This window comes from Ictidomys tridecemlineatus, chromosome 8, assembly GCF_052094955.1.
Source record: "Ictidomys tridecemlineatus isolate mIctTri1 chromosome 8, mIctTri1.hap1, whole genome shotgun sequence".
NCBI lineage: Eukaryota > Metazoa > Chordata > Mammalia > Rodentia > Sciuridae > Ictidomys > Ictidomys tridecemlineatus.
In genome coordinates this window covers 156,586,022-156,608,343 of record NC_135484.1, presented here as the reverse complement: position 1 = coordinate 156,608,343, position 22,322 = coordinate 156,586,022, and the positions used below count along the sequence as shown (strand labels likewise).

Here is a 22,322-nt window from a genome sequence, read left to right as displayed (position 1 = left end):
TCAGTTCCTTTTCCTGAGGGCTTTGGTGGTTACCCATGGCTCGTACCAAGCAGACGGCGCGCAAGTCCACCGGCGGCAAGGCCCCGCGGAAGCAGCTGGCCACCAAGGCCGCCCGCAAGAGCGCCCCGGCCACCGGCGGCGTCAAGAAGCCTCACCGCTACCGGCCCGGCACCGTGGCGCTGCGCGAGATCCGCCGCTACCAGAAGTCCACCGAGCTGCTGATCCGCAAGCTGCCGTTCCAGCGCCTGGTGCGCGAGATCGCGCAGGACTTCAAGACCGACCTGCGCTTCCAGAGCTCGGCCGTCATGGCGCTGCAGGAGGCCTGCGAGGCCTACCTGGTGGGGCTGTTCGAGGACACCAACCTGTGCGCCATCCACGCCAAGCGCGTCACCATCATGCCCAAGGACATCCAGCTGGCGCGCCGCATCCGCGGGGAGAGGGCGTAAACTCTAGACTCCCTTGCCACCTTCCCAAAGGCTCTTTTCAGAGCCACCAAAGTTCTCAGTGATAGTGCTGCTCCACACTGACTTAGGCTTGGTCTTCTTTCCTCGTAGCTCACGTGAGAAAATGCTCGGCACCACAAGGTATTTTTTGTTACTAAATCAGTGAACCTTGTTCCAAAGGGCGTAAGGTTACTGGAACTTAAGAGGAGTTAATTTCACATTCGCTCTGGAGCTAGGTCGTGTAGCACGTAGGCAACTGGAAAGTGGGTTTCTTTTGTTTGGGGAGCTATTAGAGATGGAGCTGAGTCACATCCCCAGCTATCGCCAAGTTGCTTAGGGTCTCGCTGAAATGCTGAGGCTAGCCCTGAACTAGGCTAGTCCTTGGCCGCAGCTTCGGGAGTCACTACCGCACTCCGCTGAGGAGTCCTATCAAAGGATGATTGCTTCCTCCACCAAGGTAGGGTTTGCCAATAGGTCATCTTGCGGGTTGTGAATGCTACATAGTCGGGGGGCGGACAACTGTCCCTAGTATGTTAAGGGATGGCACCTTTCAGGAAACAGGCACCCCCAAATGTCCTACCCATCCCACCCGGATTCATGAGGTGAAATGAGGAAGTTTTACGTACCTCAATAACAGACACCAGACCTTATAGAGAGGAGAGGGAGGGACAGGGTGCCCTCCAGTTTTACTGGGAATTCCCAGAGGTTTCCAGAGCCCCCACCCAAGTCCCCATCTTTACTTGGGACTGACAGCCTGGGAGCTGCATCGACCTTCTCCAAGGTAGGATGGTGTGATGCTCAGAATTGGAATTATTAAGAAAACTGAGAACCCCTGTTAGTTTCCTGCCCCTTCAGTCAGTTTATTGCCTGCCCTTTGGACAGCTACCATCAAGCTTTCTGTGTGAGGGTCCTGATGTTCTGGTTGCCAGGGTGATGGGGGTTTGTGACAGGTTTCCGCCATAAGGGAGGGTACAGGCTACTTGGGAGGCTGTGACTTTGTTGTAGGGACAAATGCACCCAAGATGAAGATAGCAGGAAACAGTTTTATTTGGCTGGACCAGGTTCAGAGGGCACAGCCTTTGCTGTAATCAATCAATCCCCTGAACCCCAAGTTCAGGGAGTTTTAGGATTTTTATACCCAGCGTGTAAGGGGAGGGGCTCAGAAGTTCACATAAAGCAGCTTTTCCTTTCACTGTTGTGGGCAAGTTAACCCTTCAAGGACAACACCTGAGAAAGGGAGAGCTTCTCCCCTCTTTCCTCCCCCTGCCAGCTGTTACCACGGAGCCCAATTGTAACTTATCTTAAAAATGTAGACATCTCTGTGAAGCCCAGCTCAAGGCCAGAGGCCTTGTTTGCACCTTTCTTCAAAGTAATACTGATAACGTTTGTGAAAAACTAGTAAGGGGGTGTCCAGCACCTGGAGTGCTGGTATCTTCTCGGCCAGTGGCCTAGTAAACAGGATGACATGAAAATAGGAAGTTTGTCTACATTGGAATCTTGCAGAGACTCTTGTTGACAGTCCCCAAATCAGCCATGGTGAAGAGGGCTTTTCTGTGGAGAAATGGGGTGCCACTTCAACTTGATCTTGAAACTAGCTTTTTTTGTTTGTTCATTTGGTACTGGGGATTGAACCCAGGGGCACTTTAGCACTGAGCTACAGCCCTTTTTTAGTTTACAGTTTGAGACAGGGGGTCACTAAGTTGCTTAGGGCTCTGATAATTTGCTGAGGCTGGTCTTGGACTAGAAATCCTCCTGCCTCAGATGTGACTGTGGGTGAGGGAGGTTTGACATTTCAGGCAGGTGCTTATCTGTCAGACAAGTCTCCCTGTGGTTTTCACTCCTTTCCTGCTCTTCCATTCAGGGCTGAACGAGCTACCTAACAGGTGGGTCTCATGTTCTCTTACCCAGTACTATGATTGTTAAAGCGTCACTCCTGACCTGAAAGAACCACACCTGAATTCAGCTGAGCCAGAAAGAAGGACATGGTCGTGTTCAAATGAGCATTCTGGTTCCCATGAGAACTGACCTGATAACCTCATAGGATAAAGCTCTGGAATGTGCATTCCCATGCTAAGACTGTGATGTTGTAAAGTTAGCGCCTTAGCCTTTGGTCTTATTTGCAGGAGCCTAGTAGTGCAGCCATGTGCCTGAGGGGCAATTCAGGGCCATTAGGCCATCTTAACTGTAGGCCAATCACCTGATGCTACACTAGTGATTTACCAGGCAGAAGCCAGAGTGGAAACCACCTGGTCCAGACCTGTCTCACCTGGGGCAACTGAAAGCCTCTGAAGACTTGGACCCTTGCATGACTGACATGCATGAAGTCCTAACCCAGGAGACCAGGTGCTGCCTCACATCTGTGAAGCTAAGTGGTAACAGTTACATTTTGCTATTTTTTTTCCCCCTGTAGAAGATGCAAGTCATAGACCAAAGATTTGTTGTGTTTGCTCGCTGCTTTATTTCTAGGATGCATTGCTAATTTGCTATCACTCAGGCACAGATTGCTCCAGCTCAGCCCTCCAAAGGCTTTAAGAAAACAGAAGATTCCATTCTGGAAAAGACATCAATAGTCAGGGCAGAAGGCCTGATTTCCTTCAGTGGAAAAGACAGACACACAGGCCCACGCAAAGGTCTTCCTGCTCTATTTCAAGGACCCTGGCTGGGATTTTAGAGTCTTCTGAGGTCTGCTGTTTCAAATGGAATGCACACTTAAGTGTGAACTTAGAAATTATGGTTTCATTTGATGCTCCTTCCTTCAAAAACTGGAGCCTAATTCCAGTCCCCTGCATGTACCCTGAATTTAGAGATGAGCTTCTAAGGAAAAAAGAAGTCCCGCCGCGGCTTAAAGACTAGGTCATGACTAGCACTGCACTTGGCTAAGTCTAGATGCTCTGGACCCCAGGGGCCGTGTGGAAGAACCCTCCAGCAACCCCTTGGAGAGGCCTGCCTGGTAAGAAAGTGAGGCCTTCAACAGTCGGCAAAGAATGAAGCCAGGAAGTGAGCCAGTTCTGCCCCTGTCAAGCCTCAGATGACTATAGCCCCTGCAACAAGAGGATGTGCACTTCCTGAAATACCCCAAGCTAGACCCCACACAGCTAAACCACTGTGTACCTCATCTTTAGAAGGTGGGAGACGGTAAACTTGCTGTATTAAGCTGCTACATTGTTTAGTAATTTGTTTCACAGTGAGTAACTGATGAGATAGGAGAGTCAGGAGTCATCCTAAAGAACCAAGTAGCCCAGGTGGGATGAGGGCCCACAGCTTGGTCCCTGGCTACAGGGAAGTCTGGTCCACCGGACCTCTCCTTTCCTTCCCAGGAATCTGCAGGATTTATTTGTGTTGCCATCCAGAGGCTGAAAAGCAGTCTAGTACACTAAGAATTCAGGAGGAGGAGGAAAGCTGTGGCCTCTCAGGCAGAGCAGCTGTGCAGGTAAGCCCCTCTGGCTAGCAGCTTTGAAGGAGAAAGAAACCTTTATGTTTTCCAGTTCACTTAGAAATGAGTAAGACTCCAAGAAATCAGTGTCCCTGTGAACACACATTGACTTATCAACCAGTATTCTATTTTGTTTTAATTTGCTATTTCCAAGGAAACTGGCTAAGAATTAACTCAGTTAAGAGACTGCATGTGCAGGAAGCCTCTCTGACTTGCCCTGTTAGTGCTAACAATTGTTTCATGCCGGTCTCTTTTAAGCTTTCCCACATTTACTATTACATCTGACTATTAAGGGAACATTGTGAGGTAGGCACACAGTTAGGGTGTAGCTCATTCATGTAGGCTAGGGGTAGGGGGGGCTTGGCACAGAAAATGTTCTTGGTGCAGGTGGGCCCAGGCATTATGGCTGCACCCTCCAGTTTTTGAAAAATTTCTGTGTGTCAGAGGTACCATCTCTAGTGGTCCTACTACTTGTTAAATAAGCCATTACAAATCATTGTTCTCCTTTTTCTACATCCCACACAAATTTATACCAATGCAGGAGAGGAGAAACATCTTCCTTCTACTTAAATTCATAGGCCAGAGCTTCTGTAACAAAAGATTAATGAGAGAAAAGCATGCAAATGTATTAAATGTAAATTTTGTATGAACAGCCTTGTTAAGGCAATGAGTACTACCCAAAAAATATAAGTCCTCATGCCAATCCAATAATGAGGACACAATTGTAAGGAAAAGAAAAAAAAGAAGTCTTATTGCTTTGCTAGCAAAGGAGAAATACAGGGGACTTCTACCCCAGAGGCTGTGATTCTGCCTGTCACGGGAAACAGGACTTTTAAGAGGGGATTCAAAGGCTACATTCTAAGCTGTTCTTTGTCACGGGTCATAATTCACATGTAGCATTTCTTAGACCTGGGGCCATCCCTGAAGTCTAAATTACTTCATTCCTGCGGTACATAAGCTCAAGGACAGATAACCTGGCCTAGGATGGGAAGAAAAGTGATCTTGATTCCCCAAGGTTAGGGAGGGGAAGAGGGAAAAGAGGTGGGGGAAGGGGATGTCAGTTTTAAAATAAGCCTCAGTGGCAGAACATGGAAGCATGAAATGAACCTGTTGCATTTGGACCCAAAGCAGTTAAACTGGAATGTTGCATGCTGGGGGAGAGGGGGTAGTTACCAAGGCCAGCTCACCAGAGGGTGTCCTGTGCTCTCTGTCATTGAACATAAGGGCATTCCTTTCCTCTGTACTTAAGACTTTAAGGGAAGGTCAGAAATCCTTCTTGCATGTGCTATTCCTCAAGTTCCTGCAACTTTAAATACCCCCAATCCTGGGATAGCATGCTCTGAACCCATCACTCACAGTTGATTTCATTCTTTGAATGCCATTTTCCTGAACTACCTGTCAGAGGTACCATCTCTAGTGGTCCTACTACTTGTTAAATAAGCCATTGCAAATCATTATTCTCCTTTTTTCTACAAAACAGGTCTTTCCCTTTCTTTAAGAGATGTTTTAGAGGTTAAATGAGGTGATGAGACAGTGCCTTGATCAATACCCCAGAGAACACGTTAGTTTCATCTCTGGATTTTGGTTAGGAGAGCTGGAGAAACAAACCGAAGTCCTCTGATGAGACTAAACTGGGGTTTAACTCTTGTCACTGGTTAAGACTTAGGAAGCTATCCAATTCAGTGACTAACACATAAACAAGTCAATTTTATGGCTAATCTCATAGGCAAATAGCTAATCTTATTTCTTTGGCAATCTGTTAGCCTTTGTTTTCCACAAGGCAGACTCCCCCACACTTCTCAAGTTCTGGACACTCCATGGAATCCATGAAGCATCAATCTAGGAGGCAGAAACGATGTTGGAAACATTAGTTGAAAACTAATGCTCACAGGGCTGCTGATGCTCCCCAGAAGTGCCGAGGTCCTGAAAGGCACTCAACAGGAGCAAGCAGAGTTACAAGCACACACTCTAATCCAGGCTCAGGGCGGTTTCCGCTTCATCACGAGAGCTGCTGCCAGAGGCACTCCCCACTGGCATGGCCCTTACAAGGATGTGGGCCATGGAAACATACAAGGGAGCATTCCTCTGGTGAGAAAACTCCCGGAGGGTAGCGGGCACCCTGTTCTCCACACTTGGAACATTCTTCAGTTTCTCCCTGAAACTAGTCAGATAACTAATACATGCTCAATGCCTAGCTGCTGTTCTTGTTGAGGAGGCTCTGTTCTAGGGTCTTATCGGCCTCCATCTTAGTCTCAGACACTCAGCTTCTGGGAATAAAGGAATTTAGAAAGTTCCTTTATAAATAAAGCTGGCCGCTCAGATGAGTAGTGCCCTTTTTACTTCGCCCCTGCACCTTGCTTGCTTCTGTCTCTTTCTGTTTCTTTATAGGCTCTCATCAGGAAAGAGGCTGTAAGATGTAAAAAACTGAATTTATTTAGGTATCCCTGCTGATAATAATAATAATAAATCTCGAATACATTTAAAATGCTGTACTTTCTGAAATGGAAAATGAGAGAAGCTGTATTAAAATTTTCATTTACATAAGTAGCCTGAAAGAGGGGTTACAAGCAATAGTTCTATATAAGAAAATATGCTTTGAGTGTTTTAATTTAAATTGAAGAAAAATCTTCAGATTTTTAATGGAGAAAAAATTTTTTGACTTCACTTGTATTCAGAGACATTCAAATGAAAACAGCAATGAAGAACTGTATAACACCCATCACACTGGCAAAATAAGAAAGCTAGTGTCTGAGTCCCCTAGCACTGTTACAGCAAAAGGTTCTAGAGCCACCTGTTTGTTGCTTACGAACAAGATACTGCCCTCTGTTCTAGGCCAAGCAGTCCAGTATGATCCACTTCCTTGTTCACTGAACACTGAACCTCAAGCTGTGTCCTAAGACGGCAGAAGGGGCAGGCAGAACTCTGGGACCTCCACTACTAAAGCCCTGATCCCATGGTAAAGTCCTTGAACTTGTGACCTGACCTCCTCCTGAGGCCCTGGCTCTCGGCACCATCACTTGGGGGACTGGGCTTCAACATATGAATTTTGGCACGACAGGAACATTCCATCCAAAGCACTAAATGTAACTGTGCCTTGGTAGGAAGTGGAGAGACCCCTGTGCTCAGGTGGCCCTTGGCCGTGACTTTGTACAAGATGGGTAGGAGAACCACCTACCCATCTCCCCCATGCCAGGCCTGTGCCCCAAGGAGGTCTACAGATCCGTGAAGTCATATTCAGGATAATAGGAAGGCAGGGAGAATTTAAGGGGATAAGTAAAATAAGAGTGTAGGAATACTAAAAAATGCCTTCTTTTGTCTAAGGTAAGATTAGAAGTAAACGGCAAAAGCTGAACTCAAGACTAAGTCCCCCTTACTACAGGCACCAGTTCACACCGGGGAACACCAGTGCTGGTAGCTGAATGGGATGGCCTAGCTCTAGTCCCGAGTAGGCTGATGACCACAGAAGGAGTCCGACCTGTGTGGCTTTTAGAGAACGCCACATGGAGAGTGCCTGTCTGAAAACTCCTGTCCCGAGCCTGAAGCCAGAAAGGAGAGTCGGCATGGTCGCAGAGGGCTACAGCATCTTTACCTTGGATTCTGTTCTCGAGACATCCAGGTTGGGAGATGTTAGCAAGAGGTGAGGAAGAGAGTAAGAGCTAAATATTGGCCTGAAATGCATGAAAACCAGCAAAACTGAGGGAAGTCTAGAGGGGAGCCTAATGACCACCATGGGCTACGTGCAGAAGGACACCATAATGTGTCACCCAAAATATGCCTCTTTGGCATAAGGATTATTTTAAGCAGATGGTTTTGAGAAACCATAGACATGGGAGAAGTTCTGAGAGCAAAGGGGTCTTTTGTAAGGGGAATTTACCTCTAAGCTGGAAGTCTCCATTTGTAATGCTGTCTCCCTCTCCATGTCAGGAAAGAAAAGAGGGCTGCCTCAAGATGGAGTCTCAGTGACCATTTGCAGGCCAACCCTTTTCTTGTTGCCATGCTTCTCCAAGCCCCCATAACTGGCCTCCCACACCTGCTCCTGTTCCAGCTGAAGATAGTTTCTATGCCACTTCTATGAGGTGCTTAAATTCCTTCGTATCTTTTGTTTATATATGAAATATACATCCCAATAAAGATTTGTATGTTTTGTTTTGTTTTTCTTCTGCTTACCTGTCTTTTGCTACTTTTAAGAACTCAGAAAAAAGTAGAGGAAAAATTATTTTTTCTTCCCTGAACATTCCAGCACCAGAACACTGCAAAAACAGCCAGGGCAGAGAGCGCACTAGGTCACCAAGAAAAAAGCATCAGGTACCGAAAGGCGCTCATACTGGAAGGCATATTTGGCTCTCTTTTTTTTTTTTTTTTTGATAGGATCTCCTAAATTGCCGAGTTAGGCTCAAACTCACAATCCTCTTGCCTCAACTCCTGAGTCATTTGGATTACTGCAGGACCATACTTGGGTCTTGAGAGAATTCCAGGAGCAAGTAAGGAGCGTCTCTGATAAAATGACTTGACAATCAGATTCCAGAGGCTTTAGACTTGTGGGCCTTAGGAGAGACGGTGGGATAAGGGCAAGAGCAGAGAAATCCGACGGGCAGCGTGTTACTCAGCTTTCTCATGGCTGTGACTAAAGTCCTGACCAGACAACTTAGGAGAAGAAAGTTTGAGGGCTCCTGGATCAGAGGTCTCAGTCAATAGGCAGCTCAACCCATCCCTCGAGGCTTGAGTAAGGCAAAACATGACAGAAAAGTGTGCTGGAGAGAAGAAGCTCACATGATGATCAGAAAGAAGAGAAAGAGAGTCCATTAACCAGATACAAAATACATACCCCAAAGGCAGGCTCCCAGTCACCTACCTCCTCCAACCACACCCCACCCTCCTTCAGTTACCACTCAGTTATTCTCCTCAGAGGATTAACTCCCAGATTAGATTAAGGCTCTCATAACCAAATAGTTTCTCTTCTAAACCTTCTTGCCTTGTCTCATATATGAGTTTTGGAGGGATACCTCACACCCAAACCATAATAGGATGGATTCTGCATCTGCAACATTCTTTAAGTGGTCTTATAGGAGCTTAGAAAACAATAGCACAAAATATGCCACTTATTTTTCCCCTCAAACCAAGAGCATCTGTGGAACAGCAAATGCAGGGAGAGGCTTTCTCTGAACAGAGTTCCCATCTATCTAAAGGCCTGATCGTTGATAAGATATTCAATGTTGTGACTCCCTTCCACAGATATCTCATCATTAGCAGGAGACCGCTGCACCCAGAAGAAAGACTAGAGCTGACAACACAACTACAGCCCAGATAAACTTTCTCAGGTCATTCCCTGTCCTGCCCATTCATCTTCCCTAAAATCCATGCCTCCTTCTTCTACAATTGCCTGCATCCCTAGCTTGCCTCTCTCCTGAGAGGAGAGTTTATAAGGTGCTTGACTCTGTTAGGAGGTGCACACCATAGATTTGCATGCCTTTTCTCTGCTAACCTGTCTACCACCAGTTTACTCCTCAGACTTGAATTCCAAAACTTCAGAGGGAAAGAGGGCTCTTCTGGTCCTACAGTCTTAATGACACATGGAGACAATGCAAACCGAAGGGTTTTTAAGGAGGGTAGGGATGGCGTTTATGCTCAGCTGTGACCAGGGGAGAGGGGAAGTTCCATGTGTCTAGGTGTCTGATCATGTTTTATTTTGGGTAAAATGTATGGAGGAAATATTTGAGAGAGTAAGTACATGGGAAGAAAAAGATTGAACAACTAATGGTCTTTGCATTAGTGCATATGTCCATGTGTTCACATGTGTGTTTGGGGATAGGAAAATGAGAATTAGGAGAGGCACTGATGAACTATTTTTTGAAAGAAGAGAAAGAAAAGAATATGCCGCAGTCTGGCTGCAGCAAAATAACGGGGGGGGGGGGGGGGGTGTGTGTGACAAATAACTTGTGTACAGCAGGAGTAGGAGCCCTTTATTGTAGGACAACAGAGGTATTTATACATTTTGCACAGCTTATCTTAATTAGCATAAACTAGATACATCAGTCAACCAATAAGGAATCTCCACACTTAATGGCTTGCTTTTGTTACTTCTCAAACCACTCCCTCTGGCATTTTGCCAGGCACCATCCAGACTTGTTTACGGACTCTAACATTCCCCTGGCAAAATGCCAGGTGTTATTTTGACTTGTTTACAGACCTTAACAAGAATATGCAAACACAACCTACAAGAGAAAGAAAAAATGATATGCGAAACACAATCCACTAGTCAATTCCAAAGCTTTAAGCAAAATAAGCAGGATAAAATCAAGTGTCAAGGAGATAAGTAAAGTAATATATCAAACTGAAAATTTAGTCACATTAAAAGAGATCGAACCCAAAACCTTGAATTAAGAACATTAAGAAATTGTTAATAAGACAAGTACAGATCAATAAGCAAAACATAGAGCCTTGTTTATTCATTTGATCAGAAAGAAAGGGAATTGTATGAAACCTGAAATGGTCAACATTTCTCTTGAGAATGTTATGCTCGAATTCAGGACCCCCAAAAGACCACCAGAGACCAAGATGGATGTAGGCAGCAAAGAGGTGTTTATTGCGAGCTAGCTCAGTCCTCCCCACGCACAGCAACTGGTGACGCTGAGAGGCCCCGAGCCCAGGGTTTGCAGCAGTTTTATACACTCTTTGGGGAAGACAGGGACTTCACAAATATCATAGCATCTCTTAGCAAATCATCACACACCGCAGGAAAAATCACAAAACAACTCTAAAACATGATTAGCACACTCACTGGCGGGAACAAGTTGGGTAGGGGTGATTGGTTAGTACAAGAGGGGGATTCATTTGAACTGATTGGTTTAAGCCAGAGGGGTGAACATGCTGAACTACATGGTTTCCCAACATGTTATCAACCATCATAAACTACTGGGGGGTCATCTGGCATCCCAGATATTTCCCTGTCTCATGCTGATGGGTGGCTGCTAGGGGGTTGCTGTGGGTCCCCACCTAGCCTGAGTCAGGGACACCTGGGGCAGCAGATCTCTCCTGTTATTTGTAGATAAACAACTCAGCAGGTGGGAATGTGCCTAGGAGTGCTCTGTGGGTCTTTCCAAGGACAAAGGTCATGTCCCTTCCTTGGACAGGCTTTGCTCTGAGGTAAAGGCTGGTTTTTCAAGAACATTCATCTCCCCTAATGTAAGGAAAATACACAATCATTTATCAGGATCAATAAGAATTTATTGGGCAACTCATACTAAGTAGCATTACTATTTCCTGCGGGGGGGGGGGGGGCATTTTGCACCTACTTAATTTAAATGAAACTAGATTCTCCAACTCTTTAAGAAATCTCAAGAATCAATTAATTTTCTCCACATAGGTACAAGAAGAGAATTTTTTTTGAGAGGAGAGAGAGAGAGAGAGAGAGAGAGAGAATTTTTAATATTTATTTTTTTTAGTTCTCGGCGGACACAACATCTTTGTTGGTATGTGGTGCTGAGGATGGAACCCAGGCCACACGCATGCCAGGCGAGCGCGCTACCTCTTGAGCCACATCCCCAGCCCACAAGAAGAGAATTTTAAAACTCTGATTTGACAAAGAAAATGTACAAGCATTCACATCCCTAAAAACACACATGTCCATGGTGTAGGAGTGACCCTTTTCCTCACCACTTTGCTGGTCCTGGCTGCACTTGAGAAAAGACAGGGCAAGAAGACCACAACAGACACACCTCGTCATTCTTCCAGACAGGGAGCCTTCAGAAGTGAAAGCCCAACAGCTCGGCGCAGACCGCTGACTTTTATGCTTAGACTTGGTGAGGAGTGGAGAGCTGTGGACAAAAGGTGGCAAACCTGGTGTTCAAGGACTGAAGGGCAGCCCAGCAAGGCCCATCTGTCCGGATTCTTCCTGGTCTCTCTGTGCCATGCTTTACTCCTGGGTATGGGGCAGGACCCCTCCAGAATGGGGCATCAAGGGAGATAGGAGAGAGTGACCTCTCCAAGGGTTAGGGCCTGCCTCCTTGGGGAGACAATTTCTAGTCTACTACCCCCTCCCCCCAGCAATTCTGGCTTCTGTCACTAGCTTTGGAAAAGAAAGAAGGGCAGAAGAAGGGCAGGGAAAGGCTTGTGTCCGAGGTCTTTCAACTTGAAGTACTAGTGCACAAAGTGCCAAATTTTGGAACATTGCTTTCTGAGCCCCAACCAACAATGAAATATTCTCCAGGCAAGCCATTGTTAAGCCAATCAAACCAGAGCCCTTCCTGAGTTATGTTGGCAGGGGACCATAATAATATTGAACTGCAAACTAAGCTACTTAGGTGTAAGGATCATGCTGAGCACATTATTTTAAGAAACGGCAAACACAAGAAAAGTGCAAAAACAGAGTAAAAGTTTACTCTTGAAAAAAGAAAAAAAAAAATCCTTACCTTAAGGAAATTTTCAAGGGTAAAAGTATCTTCTTCTACCATACCAGAAGAGGAGAACAACTCACAGAAGAACATGCTCATCCCTGAGATAATTAGAATCTGCAGACTTCACTACATAACCTTCATCTTCATAACACTTATCTTTCAGTAGTTTGCCCTGTAGGTTTACCTCACCCCTTTAAGATGGCCTATAAGGCCCCCTGGGGCCTATTTGCTTCTTTGGGCTTTCATTCCTTTTTTTGTAAAATCTCCCATATTTAACAACGCCCATGTTAATATGCCAATTTAATCTGTAAGGCCCAGCTACTAACCCTGAGCTGGAGGAAAAGTCTCTGCTCCTGGCATTTCCTACAAAAAGTAGCACTCCTAAGGGTTCTCACTGTTTCAAGATTTCCTCATATAAAGTTTCACTTTAAAAAGAATAACTGCCATTTAATGACGAATAATGCCCGTGGATTTTCGAATTGCAAGGGAAGCAGATTATGGTGATTATGCCAGTAGAAGAAGCAGGGCTAACACCTTCAATATTAAACATGGGGATTCCACATTAGCAAGAAGGCAAAAGACACCAGTTCAATGAGAAACAGATTATATAACAGGAGCATGTGATTAATGCTTTGCATGTACAATAATCATAGTTCACAGTGCAGTTGGAGAGACTAACTTCTAAAATATGTTAGACATTTGTTAAAGGAGGAAATAACCAACCAAATATGCCTGAAACAAAAAATAAACATTCCCAAGGTTGGGAAAAGGAAAGTTAAGAACTCAAGACTTGCATCAAGTAAAGGCAGCTGACTCCTAGAAGCCAGGGGAGGGTCAGAGGAAGTCAATCCGAACCACTGGCGAAGTGGAAACAGCCCAGCACTCTGCCTTTGAAACTCTTTACCCTGGAAATAAAGCATCCCTGGTTGCCGGATCGGGCATTACGTGGGCTTCCAGTTAATTTTCTTCAATAGAGGAGACGCTGGAAGGGCCCCAAGCTACATCGCATTTGCCGCACTCTCCAGAAAAAAAGAAAGTGAAACGCCCTTCCTCAAGCAACTTCCGCAAGCTTTTCCCAAGCAGAATAAAGACAATATTAGTCACTTTTCCCCAGAAACACGGCGGCGCATGAAGGAAAGAAAAAGTGAACCAGGAGAAGGGCAGACAACCACACTTTAGAACAGAGAGGAGGCTACACCTGAGAGAAGATGGTCCCTCCTCCGGCGCACTATGCCCAGATCCTGAGAAAGCCAAGGAATAACAGCTAACTTCCCAAATACCCAAGGGGCTGCGATGGCCTCTCTTGAAATGGCCAACTCGGTTTCAGAAGCGAGAAGGAACTGCTGCGGCCAATGTTAAACAAGAGACAGAGAACTCCAGGAAGGGTCAGGTAGAGGAGGGAATGGTAGCGCAGAACATTATGAAGTTGAACGGAGAAACTTTTAAATATGTCTCTTCCTAGAATCTGCAGTTTAAGCACCGCCCCCCCCTTTTTTTTTTCCTTGAAAACGTGGGACGGGCTTTCTCTGGGATTTCTCTGAGCTTGTGCCACTGGCTTGGGAAGTTCTCAAACAGGTCCGAAACTCTGCTATATATATTATAGCTCAGAGGTTAGAGCGTCAGTGTCTGTTCATTTTGGCGGGATGTCTGGTCGCGGCAAGGGAGGCAAAGGCCTGGGTAAGGGCGGCGCCAAGCGCCACCGCAAGGTGCTGCGCGACAACATCCAGGGCATCACCAAGCCCGCCATCCGCCGCCTGGCCCGCCGTGGCGGCGTCAAGCGCATCTCCGGGCTCATCTACGAGGAGACCCGCGGCGTGCTCAAGGTGTTCCTGGAGAACGTGATCCGCGACGCCGTCACCTACACGGAGCACGCCAAGCGCAAGACGGTCACGGCCATGGACGTGGTCTACGCGCTCAAGCGCCAGGGCCGCACCCTCTACGGCTTCGGCGGCTGAGCGTCCTGGTGTCGCCATCGCTGAACTTTATCAACCAAAGGCCCTTTTCAGGGCCACCCACTAGATCTCTTAAGGGCTGTAGGCATTTTAAAAAGTTAACAGTTTCCCTAAGTTTAAAAGAAAATCCTCACCAGCATAACAAATTCTGCGTACAAAGTTACGCTGATTCTCCTTTTCAGCATTTAAGCGTGGTTTTAGTCAGGCCCTGATAGCAACTATTTACAACTGTCTTTTGTCTATTATGGAATCAGTATGTCTCACATAGGTTTTTCCCTTCTGCCTTACAGTGGCGAGGACTGCCCGAACATTAAGTCATAAATATTTTAACCCTTTATAGGAAGTTAAGCGTGGTAGCATGGCGCATGCCCAATATTAAATCAGTATTAAATCAGTAAGTTATTTGCAATTACTAAACCGTGATTTCCCTTTCACGTTCCCCAGCATGCTTTATTTTTTTATGTTCAAAGTAATGTGACTTCGACTGGCTACATTTGCTAGCTTTTTAATGCACGTAAACGCTAGAAACTCAATTCAGTCCATAAAAAATTTCCTAAAAGATAAATGTGGAGGCGGAAAAGCTCCCTCTTTAAGAAGAGGATTGAAGTAAGAACCAATTCGGTGGGTGGAATGAGGAGCGGCAGTCTGCTGTCCAATCAGGACCCGAAGCTTGCTATAAATACCGGAATCTCTTGCTACTTTGCTCAGTGTGGAGATTGGTGAACTCAATAATGGCTCGCACCAAGCAGACAGCGCGCAAGTCCACCGGCGGCAAGGCGCCGCGCAAGCAGCTGGCCACTAAGGCCGCCCGCAAGAGCGCCCCGGCCACCGGGGGCGTCAAGAAGCCTCACCGCTACCGGCCCGGCACCGTGGCGCTGCGCGAGATCCGCCGCTACCAGAAGTCCACCGAGCTGCTGATCCGCAAGCTGCCGTTCCAGCGCCTGGTGCGCGAGATCGCGCAGGACTTCAAGACCGACCTGCGCTTCCAGAGCTCGGCCGTCATGGCGCTGCAGGAGGCCTGCGAGGCCTACCTGGTGGGGCTGTTCGAGGACACCAACCTGTGCGCCATCCACGCCAAGCGCGTCACCATCATGCCCAAGGACATCCAGCTGGCCCGCCGCATCCGCGGGGAGAGGGCGTAAATTTCTAGTGGCCAAAAGTCTGCACTACCCCCAAAAGGCTCTTTTCAGAGCCCCTCATTTATCACTAAAATGGAGCTGTTCCATGGACAATCTAGCCCAAGGTCGGTTGCCTTCCCAGAGGTACTTTGCTTCTGGACCACACTGACGTTTTCTTGTCTTTCTTTTCACACCACATAGTGACCGTGTATTGTTGGGTCATTTTTTAAAAAAAAGGCTGGGAATTCACCTGCAGTAGGGTTTTAGAGCTGTTAACTGATTTTCATAAAACAGGCAAGCTTCAGCTCATGTGCTCGTGCGCTTTCTGTGTGGATGGCTCTTGGGGTGTACATCTCGACTGGGAATAGTTCTGGAAGGCTGAGTTCTAGATGTCAGCCATCTGTGTATTCTCCTCTAACCCCTATTCTTGAACTCACTCTTGTAAACAGTCTCACCACAGCAGCTGGCCCTAAAGCTTTCTGGAAACTGGGCATTAATTAAAGAAAGTTCTGAACCACGAGGCTAGAAGGTCTTATAATTTAACCTCAATATCCTGCCATGCTGCCTCTTGCTGGCTTCATTGTTCTCTCCCCCATCTTCTGTTATCTTCCTGCCACACTAGAGGTGAGACCAGATGTCTAGACAGGTTAAATACCACACTGTCAGTTACTAGCTGTATAGTTTGCCAAGTCATTCTCTAGGCTTAGGCTTGTACAGCTATAAAATGTGGCAAAAGAAGTAAAACCTGCAGAGCATAATTACGGGTCACTTGTTATTTACTAAATGCTACAAGAAAGGCATCCCATATTGTTACACACTTGCTCCCCTCAATATTGGAGTTTGGAGTCTTTCCCCTCATTCTTAAAAGTTTTGTGATTGAAATTGTGGAAAGTTTTGGTTAGAGTATTGTATTGTTGATCTTCAGTTTTAATTTGCTTTGTTCTGAAGGAGACCTATAGCATCATCTGTCTGAAGTTCAAAATAGCAAAGAGCCAAATAGCAAATATTTTTAGGCTTTAAGAGCCACATGGTCTGTGTTATTTTTTTTATTTTTTTTTTTTTACCATCCTTTAAAATGTAAAGACAGTTCTTAATATGAGGGTCATATAGAAAAAGACCACTGTCCAGAAACAACCACTTTGCCAACCCTGCAACAGTTTTGAACTGGCAAGTACTAAAGCAACTTGATTTTCATTTTTTTTAACTTATTGTTATTATTTTGCTCAAAAAGAACCTTTAAAAAAGAAAAAAACAGTTGATTCCATTTGAGATCTGAATTAAATCTGAACAAAACTCTGTCCATTTCCCTTTTCACCCCAAAACAACAACCCTCACCTACTTTCTAACTTCAAGGTCATTATCTCTATAACTCTAAGTCCATCATTCAATACTCAATGCAGTCTCACAGTCCATATCCAGTTATTCCACAGTATTTGTATGTTTGCACCTACACACACAAAAAAAATACCATGCCTATGTATGCTGGCTTCTTACAAAAAAAAGTATTTCTGACAGTGCGGCTTATTAAATGCTAATGGAGATTTCACTGTGAACACTTTCAAACCTCACAAGGTCCCAGATCATCTAAACAATTTGTGCATTTTAGGGTTACAGAAAGTTCTCAATTTTCTTCAGGTTTTAGAAATTTTTTCAAAAGCAAATTATCTGTATTACGTATCATTAACCCTATTTTAATAAATTTTCCCAAGAAATAAAGAGAGAAAGAACTTCCACCAGAAAACATACCGAATTTAATTTTGAATTCAGCTGGAGGGTTTCTGAAGTTCAAGTGATTTCAAAATCTGCTTCAGCAATGGAAGAAATCACTCTGACAACTGAGTTTTGCCTAGCTGCAAAATCTCATTCTTTATAAAAGACATCTCCACATGGAAACTAGTAGGAGGCAGAACAGGTTTTTAAAATAAGGTCTGTGAAGTTAATTTCAGATTGTAGCCCACCAGACCCCTGTGCCTGTGTTTCTTGCTACAGTTAGAAACAAAGTTTATACCCCAACCAGGGAAACTATTGTCTTCCTTCTTGCAAAAATCAAAGGTGGGAACTACTGACAAATCCTTTCAAATAATGTTTATTGGACACTTACTAGAATAACACAATCCCCTCAGTCTAGTGGATTCTTATGAAAAAACTTTTTAAATAAAGGGAGTTTTAAAAACATCTTTCATATACTAGGTGTGACGACAGACAATCGTGAAAACAGACAATCATGTAGACATAGAAGATGTTCTCTTCCTTTTGGCGCTTTAAAACACAAAATTCTGGGCTGTTGTTTTCAATATTTAATCAAATTTGCGGGACTCACAAGCACAATTTAGGAGTTCAACCTTGAGCCATAGCGGCCTGAGGGCGGTGGATTGGACGCTCCACCAATCACAGGCCAGCGCCGGCTTATATAAACCCCAGGTCGGAGCTAAGGAGCATTGCAAAAGTTGCTCTTTACATTTCGAGTCTCTCCTGTAGGAGTTCTTCCTATCGCCATGTCGGAAACGGCTCCTGCTGAGACCGCCGCCCAGGCGCCAGTGGAGAAGTCCCCTGCCAAGAAGAAGACCCCCAAGAAGGCTGCGGGGGCTGGCGCGGCGAAGCGCAAGGCGACAGGGCCCCCTGTCTCAGAGCTGATCACCAAGGCTGTGGCCGCCTCTAAGGAGCGAAATGGCCTGTCCCTGGCCGCGCTCAAGAAGGCGCTGGCAGCTGGTGGCTACGACGTGGAGAAGAACAACAGCCGCATCAAGCTGGGCCTCAAGAGCCTGGTGAGCAAGGGCACCCTGGTGCAGACTAAGGGCACCGGCGCCTCCGGCTCCTTCAAGCTCAACAAGAAGGCGGCCTCCGGGGAAGCCAAGCCCAAGGCCAAGAAGGCAGGAGCGGCCAAGGCTAAGAAGCCCGCGGGGGCCACGCCGAAGAAGCCCAAGAAGGCTGCTGGAGCCAAGAAAGCAGTCAAGAAGACCCCGAAGAAAGCCAAGAAGCCTGCGGCGGCCGGTGTGAAAAAAGTGGCCAAGAGCCCTAAGAAGGCCAAGGCTGCTGCGAAGCCTAAAAAAGCAGCCAAGAGCCCGGCTAAGCCCAAAGCGGTTAAGTCCAAGGCAGCCAAACCCAAGGTCTCCAAGCCCAAGGCAGCCAAGCCCAAAACGGCCAAGGCCAAGAAGGCGGCTTCTAAGAAGAAGTAGGAAGCAGGTTGTTTGCAGCAACCGCAGCCCCAAAGGCTCTTTTCAGAGCCACCCACCCATCTCTGAAACCAGCTGCACACTTGTCGTTTTTCCCAGCTCTTTTCCAGAAACATAGGAGAGCCATTTTATTCTAGCGAGTTATCACTCCAACTTTCAACTTGACCTTGTGGTGGCTCTCGGTCTTATTGGGCAGGACACCGCCTTGCGCGATAGTCACACGACCCCAGAGCTTAGTGAGATCGTCGTTGCGGATGGCCAGCTGCAGGTGGCGCGGGATGATGCGCGTCTTGTTGTCGCGGGCCGCGTTGCCAGCCAGCTCCAGGATCTCGGCCGTCAGGTACTCGAGCACCGCCGCCAGGTAGACGGGCGCGCCGGCCCCGACCCGCTCGGCATAGTTGCCCTTGCGCAGAAGGCGGTGGACTCGCCCTACCGGGAACTGCAGGCCGGCGCGGGAGGAGCGCGTCTTGGCCTTGCCGCCCTCGTTTCTGCATCCAGGTTTTCTCAATAAGACAAACCGCCTAGGTCCCTTAAACCAGATAGTCTAGTAGGACACGACAGTCTCCTGGGCGCGAAAACGAAGCTGTACGATTGGTTGGGTCTCATTTTCATTTTGATAAATGGAACGCGCTTTTGCAGGTCGCGAACTGTGATTGGACAAAACTGGCACCTGACGTCAGGCCAAGTTAACCACCAATCACCACAGACCTCTGCTACTCCTCATTTACATAACATTCTATACTTAAAGAGGCCCCGGCGGCGAGCTCCTCACTCTCGTCAGTTCATTCTCGCCATGCCTGAGCCAGCCAAGTCCGCTCCTGCCCCGAAGAAGGGCTCCAAGAAGGCGGTGACCAAGGCGCAGAAGAAGGACGGCAAGAAGCGCAAGCGCAGCCGCAAGGAGAGCTACTCGGTCTACGTGTACAAGGTGCTCAAGCAGGTGCACCCCGACACCGGCATCTCGTCCAAGGCCATGGGCATCATGAACTCGTTCGTCAACGACATCTTCGAGCGCATCGCGGGCGAGGCCTCGCGCCTGGCGCACTACAACAAGCGCTCGACCATCACGTCCCGGGAGATCCAGACGGCGGTGCGCCTGCTGCTGCCCGGGGAGCTGGCCAAGCACGCCGTGTCCGAGGGCACCAAGGCGGTCACCAAGTACACCAGCTCCAAGTGAACTTGTCTGACTGCCCACATCTCAAAGGCTCTTTTCAGAGCCAACCACGGTTTCCAAAAAGACTAATGCACTTCAATACTTGTGGGGTATCAGGCCAGAGGTGCTTTTCATCCGAAGCCTTTAATTGAAAAGGCACATCAAGTGTGATTTTCTGCTTTTCGAACTCTTAACGTTGAATTTTCAAAGACGGGAACTTAATATTTAGTGTTCATTTCGCTTAACATCAGGGTGGATTTAAACTAGTAATTGCCTGTTTTTGTTGGGTTTTTTTTTTTTTTTTTCTCAGAGGGGGCGGCCCTTGAACCCAGGGGAACTCCACCACAGAGCCACATCTCCAGTCCTTTTTTTCAGACGATGTCTTTGCTGGGCTGATTTGGGCCTTGCTAAATTGCTGAGTCTGGCTGAACTCGCGGTCTTCCTTTTTCCTCAGAGCCTATGAGATTACAGTTGTGTGCTACTGAACCAGATGGGCGATTTCTGATGCCTAGCAGGCCTTTGTACACCAGAGCCTTCTGGCCTCTCAGGAAGAGGTTCAATGGATCTCAGGTACATTGGACAATGAAATTTTGTGGGTCCTTCCTGTTTTCTTTTGTAGAATAAGTGCTGGAAATGTGCCTTTTTTACTTTTTCTCAGCCTAATTTGAGAAAAAGACTAAAGGGTGTTGGGATGGGACTGAAGAAAAAAGAAGTTAGGGCTAAGTCTAGCATGGCTTCTCTCCCTAGCAAGGGCTGGACCCTCACTCCCTAGTCAGATGCTGAGCTGGCCTTTTTTTTAAAGCAGTGATATTGTACAATTGTCCTAGGTGGACCAGGGTCTCTGCCCCCCTCCCTACCTCCACACCTCTGTATGAAGTCCCTCTTGTCCCTAATACAGCTTGATCCTGCTACAGGTGCTCCACTTGTTTTCACATGGTCACATTGTTTCTTCCTTATGAAACTGAATTTGCATGCACACCCCACATGAAATCAGGAATGGCTTCTGCACACCCACCGGAGGCTAGGGGTGGGCTGGGACCCCAGCCTGACAGGCACAGGGGGAGCACAGTGAAGGTTGCTCACTGAAGCTGTCTAACAGGCTGAATCCACATTATGTCCCTTTCCTGCTCTATCTGTTCCCTGCCTCCTCTCTTTAGAGGTCCTAAGTTTCAGATTTTGGAGATAGAACCTTCCCTCTGTAACAGGGCAGGGACCTTCCCTGAAACTGAGACAGCATGAAGACACTCCCCACTTCATCCCACACTTGAAATCAGACCCCCCATATATACACCCTTCACCCCATGTCACTCAGAACAGGCATGAGTTTCTTAGAAGGAATATGAAAGGGGAATGGGGACCCGCTCAAGGGAGAGAGTGGGCCCTCTCAGAAGGGCAGCCTTTCCAGCCCTCCAATTTCATTGTGGTTCTCAGGGATTTCTAGAGTCTCACCCAGGTCCATCTCTTGGTTTTTGACTGACAGTCTGATGACATCAGACTTTCAAGTCCCCACTGCCAAAAAAACTCAGAGTCACTTTGGCCTATGCTGACCTGTTCTATTTGGACCCTGTTCTTACAGATTTTATGGTTAGGGGGAATTATCTTTTTCTCCCTGAGTTCTGAGATCTGGTCTGTATAAGGGTCACACACCTGTATAAGTACCCCACACACACACAGACACACACACACACAGGCCTGCATTTTCCTGCAGATAACACGTGATTGGTCAAGGAATGTGATATATCCTGTCCACTTAAGCCAGGCAGGGCTGTAGGTAAATTTCTTTTAAAAAATGAAAGCCTGCAGGGGTCAGCACAGTGGGCCCAGTTCATAGAATTATTTCCTTAACCTCATGTGCCCCCCATTATTTCAAAATAGGCTTTGAATAAAAATTATTTTCCTACCAATTTGACTGAGAATATTTCAAAAGCAAACAACACTATAACCCAACCTCTTTCTTCTGGTGTGTATTAGAGTCCTCTGATAACAACTACAGGAGTTCAGAGAAGGTCAAGATTTATATGTTGTCTTATTTGTGAAAGCTAGGGAGGGAAAGGAAAAGAAAGGTGGTGATGGGGGAAAATCTCATGAAACTCAAAAGGAGATAATAGAGTAGAGGAAAGGGACCAATGGGTGGGAGGAGTGGAGGGAAAGGAGAAATACTGTTATATTGTGTGAATGTACAAATATGTAACAATGAATCCCACCATTATGTACAACTATAATGCACCAATAAAAAAATGAAAATTGCAAAAGTTAGAATGTAAGTCAGTTTCTTTTCTCAATCAGCTACACATTTCATTCCTCTGTTTTGCTCTCAGGTTGGTTTTGTTGTTGTTGTTTTTAATAAGGGTAACTTTCTAAACAAAACAGGCTTTTTGCAATATGAAGGAGGGATAGAAAAGAGACATTTTTTTTTATCCAAGAGAGAAATGCAATCTCCCAATATTTAGGTTGGCAGAGTCCTCTCACCCCTTTCCAGGAATCAGTGGAAATATGAGTTCCAATCATTCCACAGACCATCGGATATTAAGATCTTAAAACTCAAACACCTTTATTGCTTTTCTAGATATCATTAAATCTTTTCCATTAAAAGGCAGGAGACCTTAAATGGACCCACAGGAGTAAAATGCACAAAATTCGTGCTTTTTGAGCTCAAGAAG

General features: G+C 46.4%; 6 protein-coding genes across 6 annotated transcripts; 5 read left to right on the top strand and 1 right to left on the bottom strand.

Annotated features, from left to right (window-relative positions):
• LOC101954283 (histone H3.1) lies at window positions 1-497 on the top strand. The gene has a single exon (XM_021734417.3). The coding sequence runs from the start codon at window positions 36-38 to the stop codon at window positions 444-446; it is 411 nt and encodes a 136-aa protein (XP_021590092.1). The 5' UTR covers window positions 1-35; the 3' UTR covers window positions 447-497.
• Window positions 498-13,897: 13,400 nt separating this feature from the next.
• On the top strand, window positions 13,898-14,284 carry LOC110599295 (histone H4). Its single transcript, XM_021734416.3, has one exon. The coding sequence runs from the start codon at window positions 13,913-13,915 to the stop codon at window positions 14,222-14,224; it is 312 nt and encodes a 103-aa protein (XP_021590091.3). The 5' UTR covers window positions 13,898-13,912; the 3' UTR covers window positions 14,225-14,284.
• Window positions 14,285-14,836: 552 nt separating this feature from the next.
• On the top strand, window positions 14,837-15,859 carry LOC144366404 (histone H3.1). Its single transcript, XM_078020668.1, has one exon. It carries the CDS (start codon window positions 14,953-14,955, stop codon window positions 15,361-15,363), a length of 411 nt encoding a protein of 136 aa, XP_077876794.1. The 5' UTR covers window positions 14,837-14,952; the 3' UTR covers window positions 15,364-15,859.
• Window positions 15,860-17,624: 1,765 nt separating this feature from the next.
• On the bottom strand, window positions 17,625-19,236 carry LOC101968675 (histone H2A type 1-H). The gene is made up of 3 exons (XM_078018569.1): window positions 19,221-19,236; window positions 19,140-19,159; window positions 17,625-19,056 (listed from the first exon to the last, which is right to left on the bottom strand). The coding sequence occupies exons 1-3, from the start codon at window positions 19,234-19,236 to the stop codon at window positions 18,646-18,648; spliced, it is 447 nt and encodes a 148-aa protein (XP_077874695.1). The 3' UTR covers window positions 17,625-18,645.
• On the top strand, window positions 17,835-19,409 carry H1-5 (H1.5 linker histone, cluster member). The gene has a single exon (XM_078020667.1). It carries the CDS (start codon window positions 17,835-17,837, stop codon window positions 18,513-18,515), a length of 681 nt encoding a protein of 226 aa, XP_077876793.1. The 3' UTR covers window positions 18,516-19,409.
• LOC101954853 (histone H2B type 1-C/E/F/G/I) lies at window positions 19,293-21,914 on the top strand. Its single transcript, XM_078020671.1, has one exon. The coding sequence runs from the start codon at window positions 19,306-19,308 to the stop codon at window positions 19,684-19,686; it is 381 nt and encodes a 126-aa protein (XP_077876797.1). The 5' UTR covers window positions 19,293-19,305; the 3' UTR covers window positions 19,687-21,914.
• Window positions 21,915-22,322: the final 408 nt, after the last annotated feature.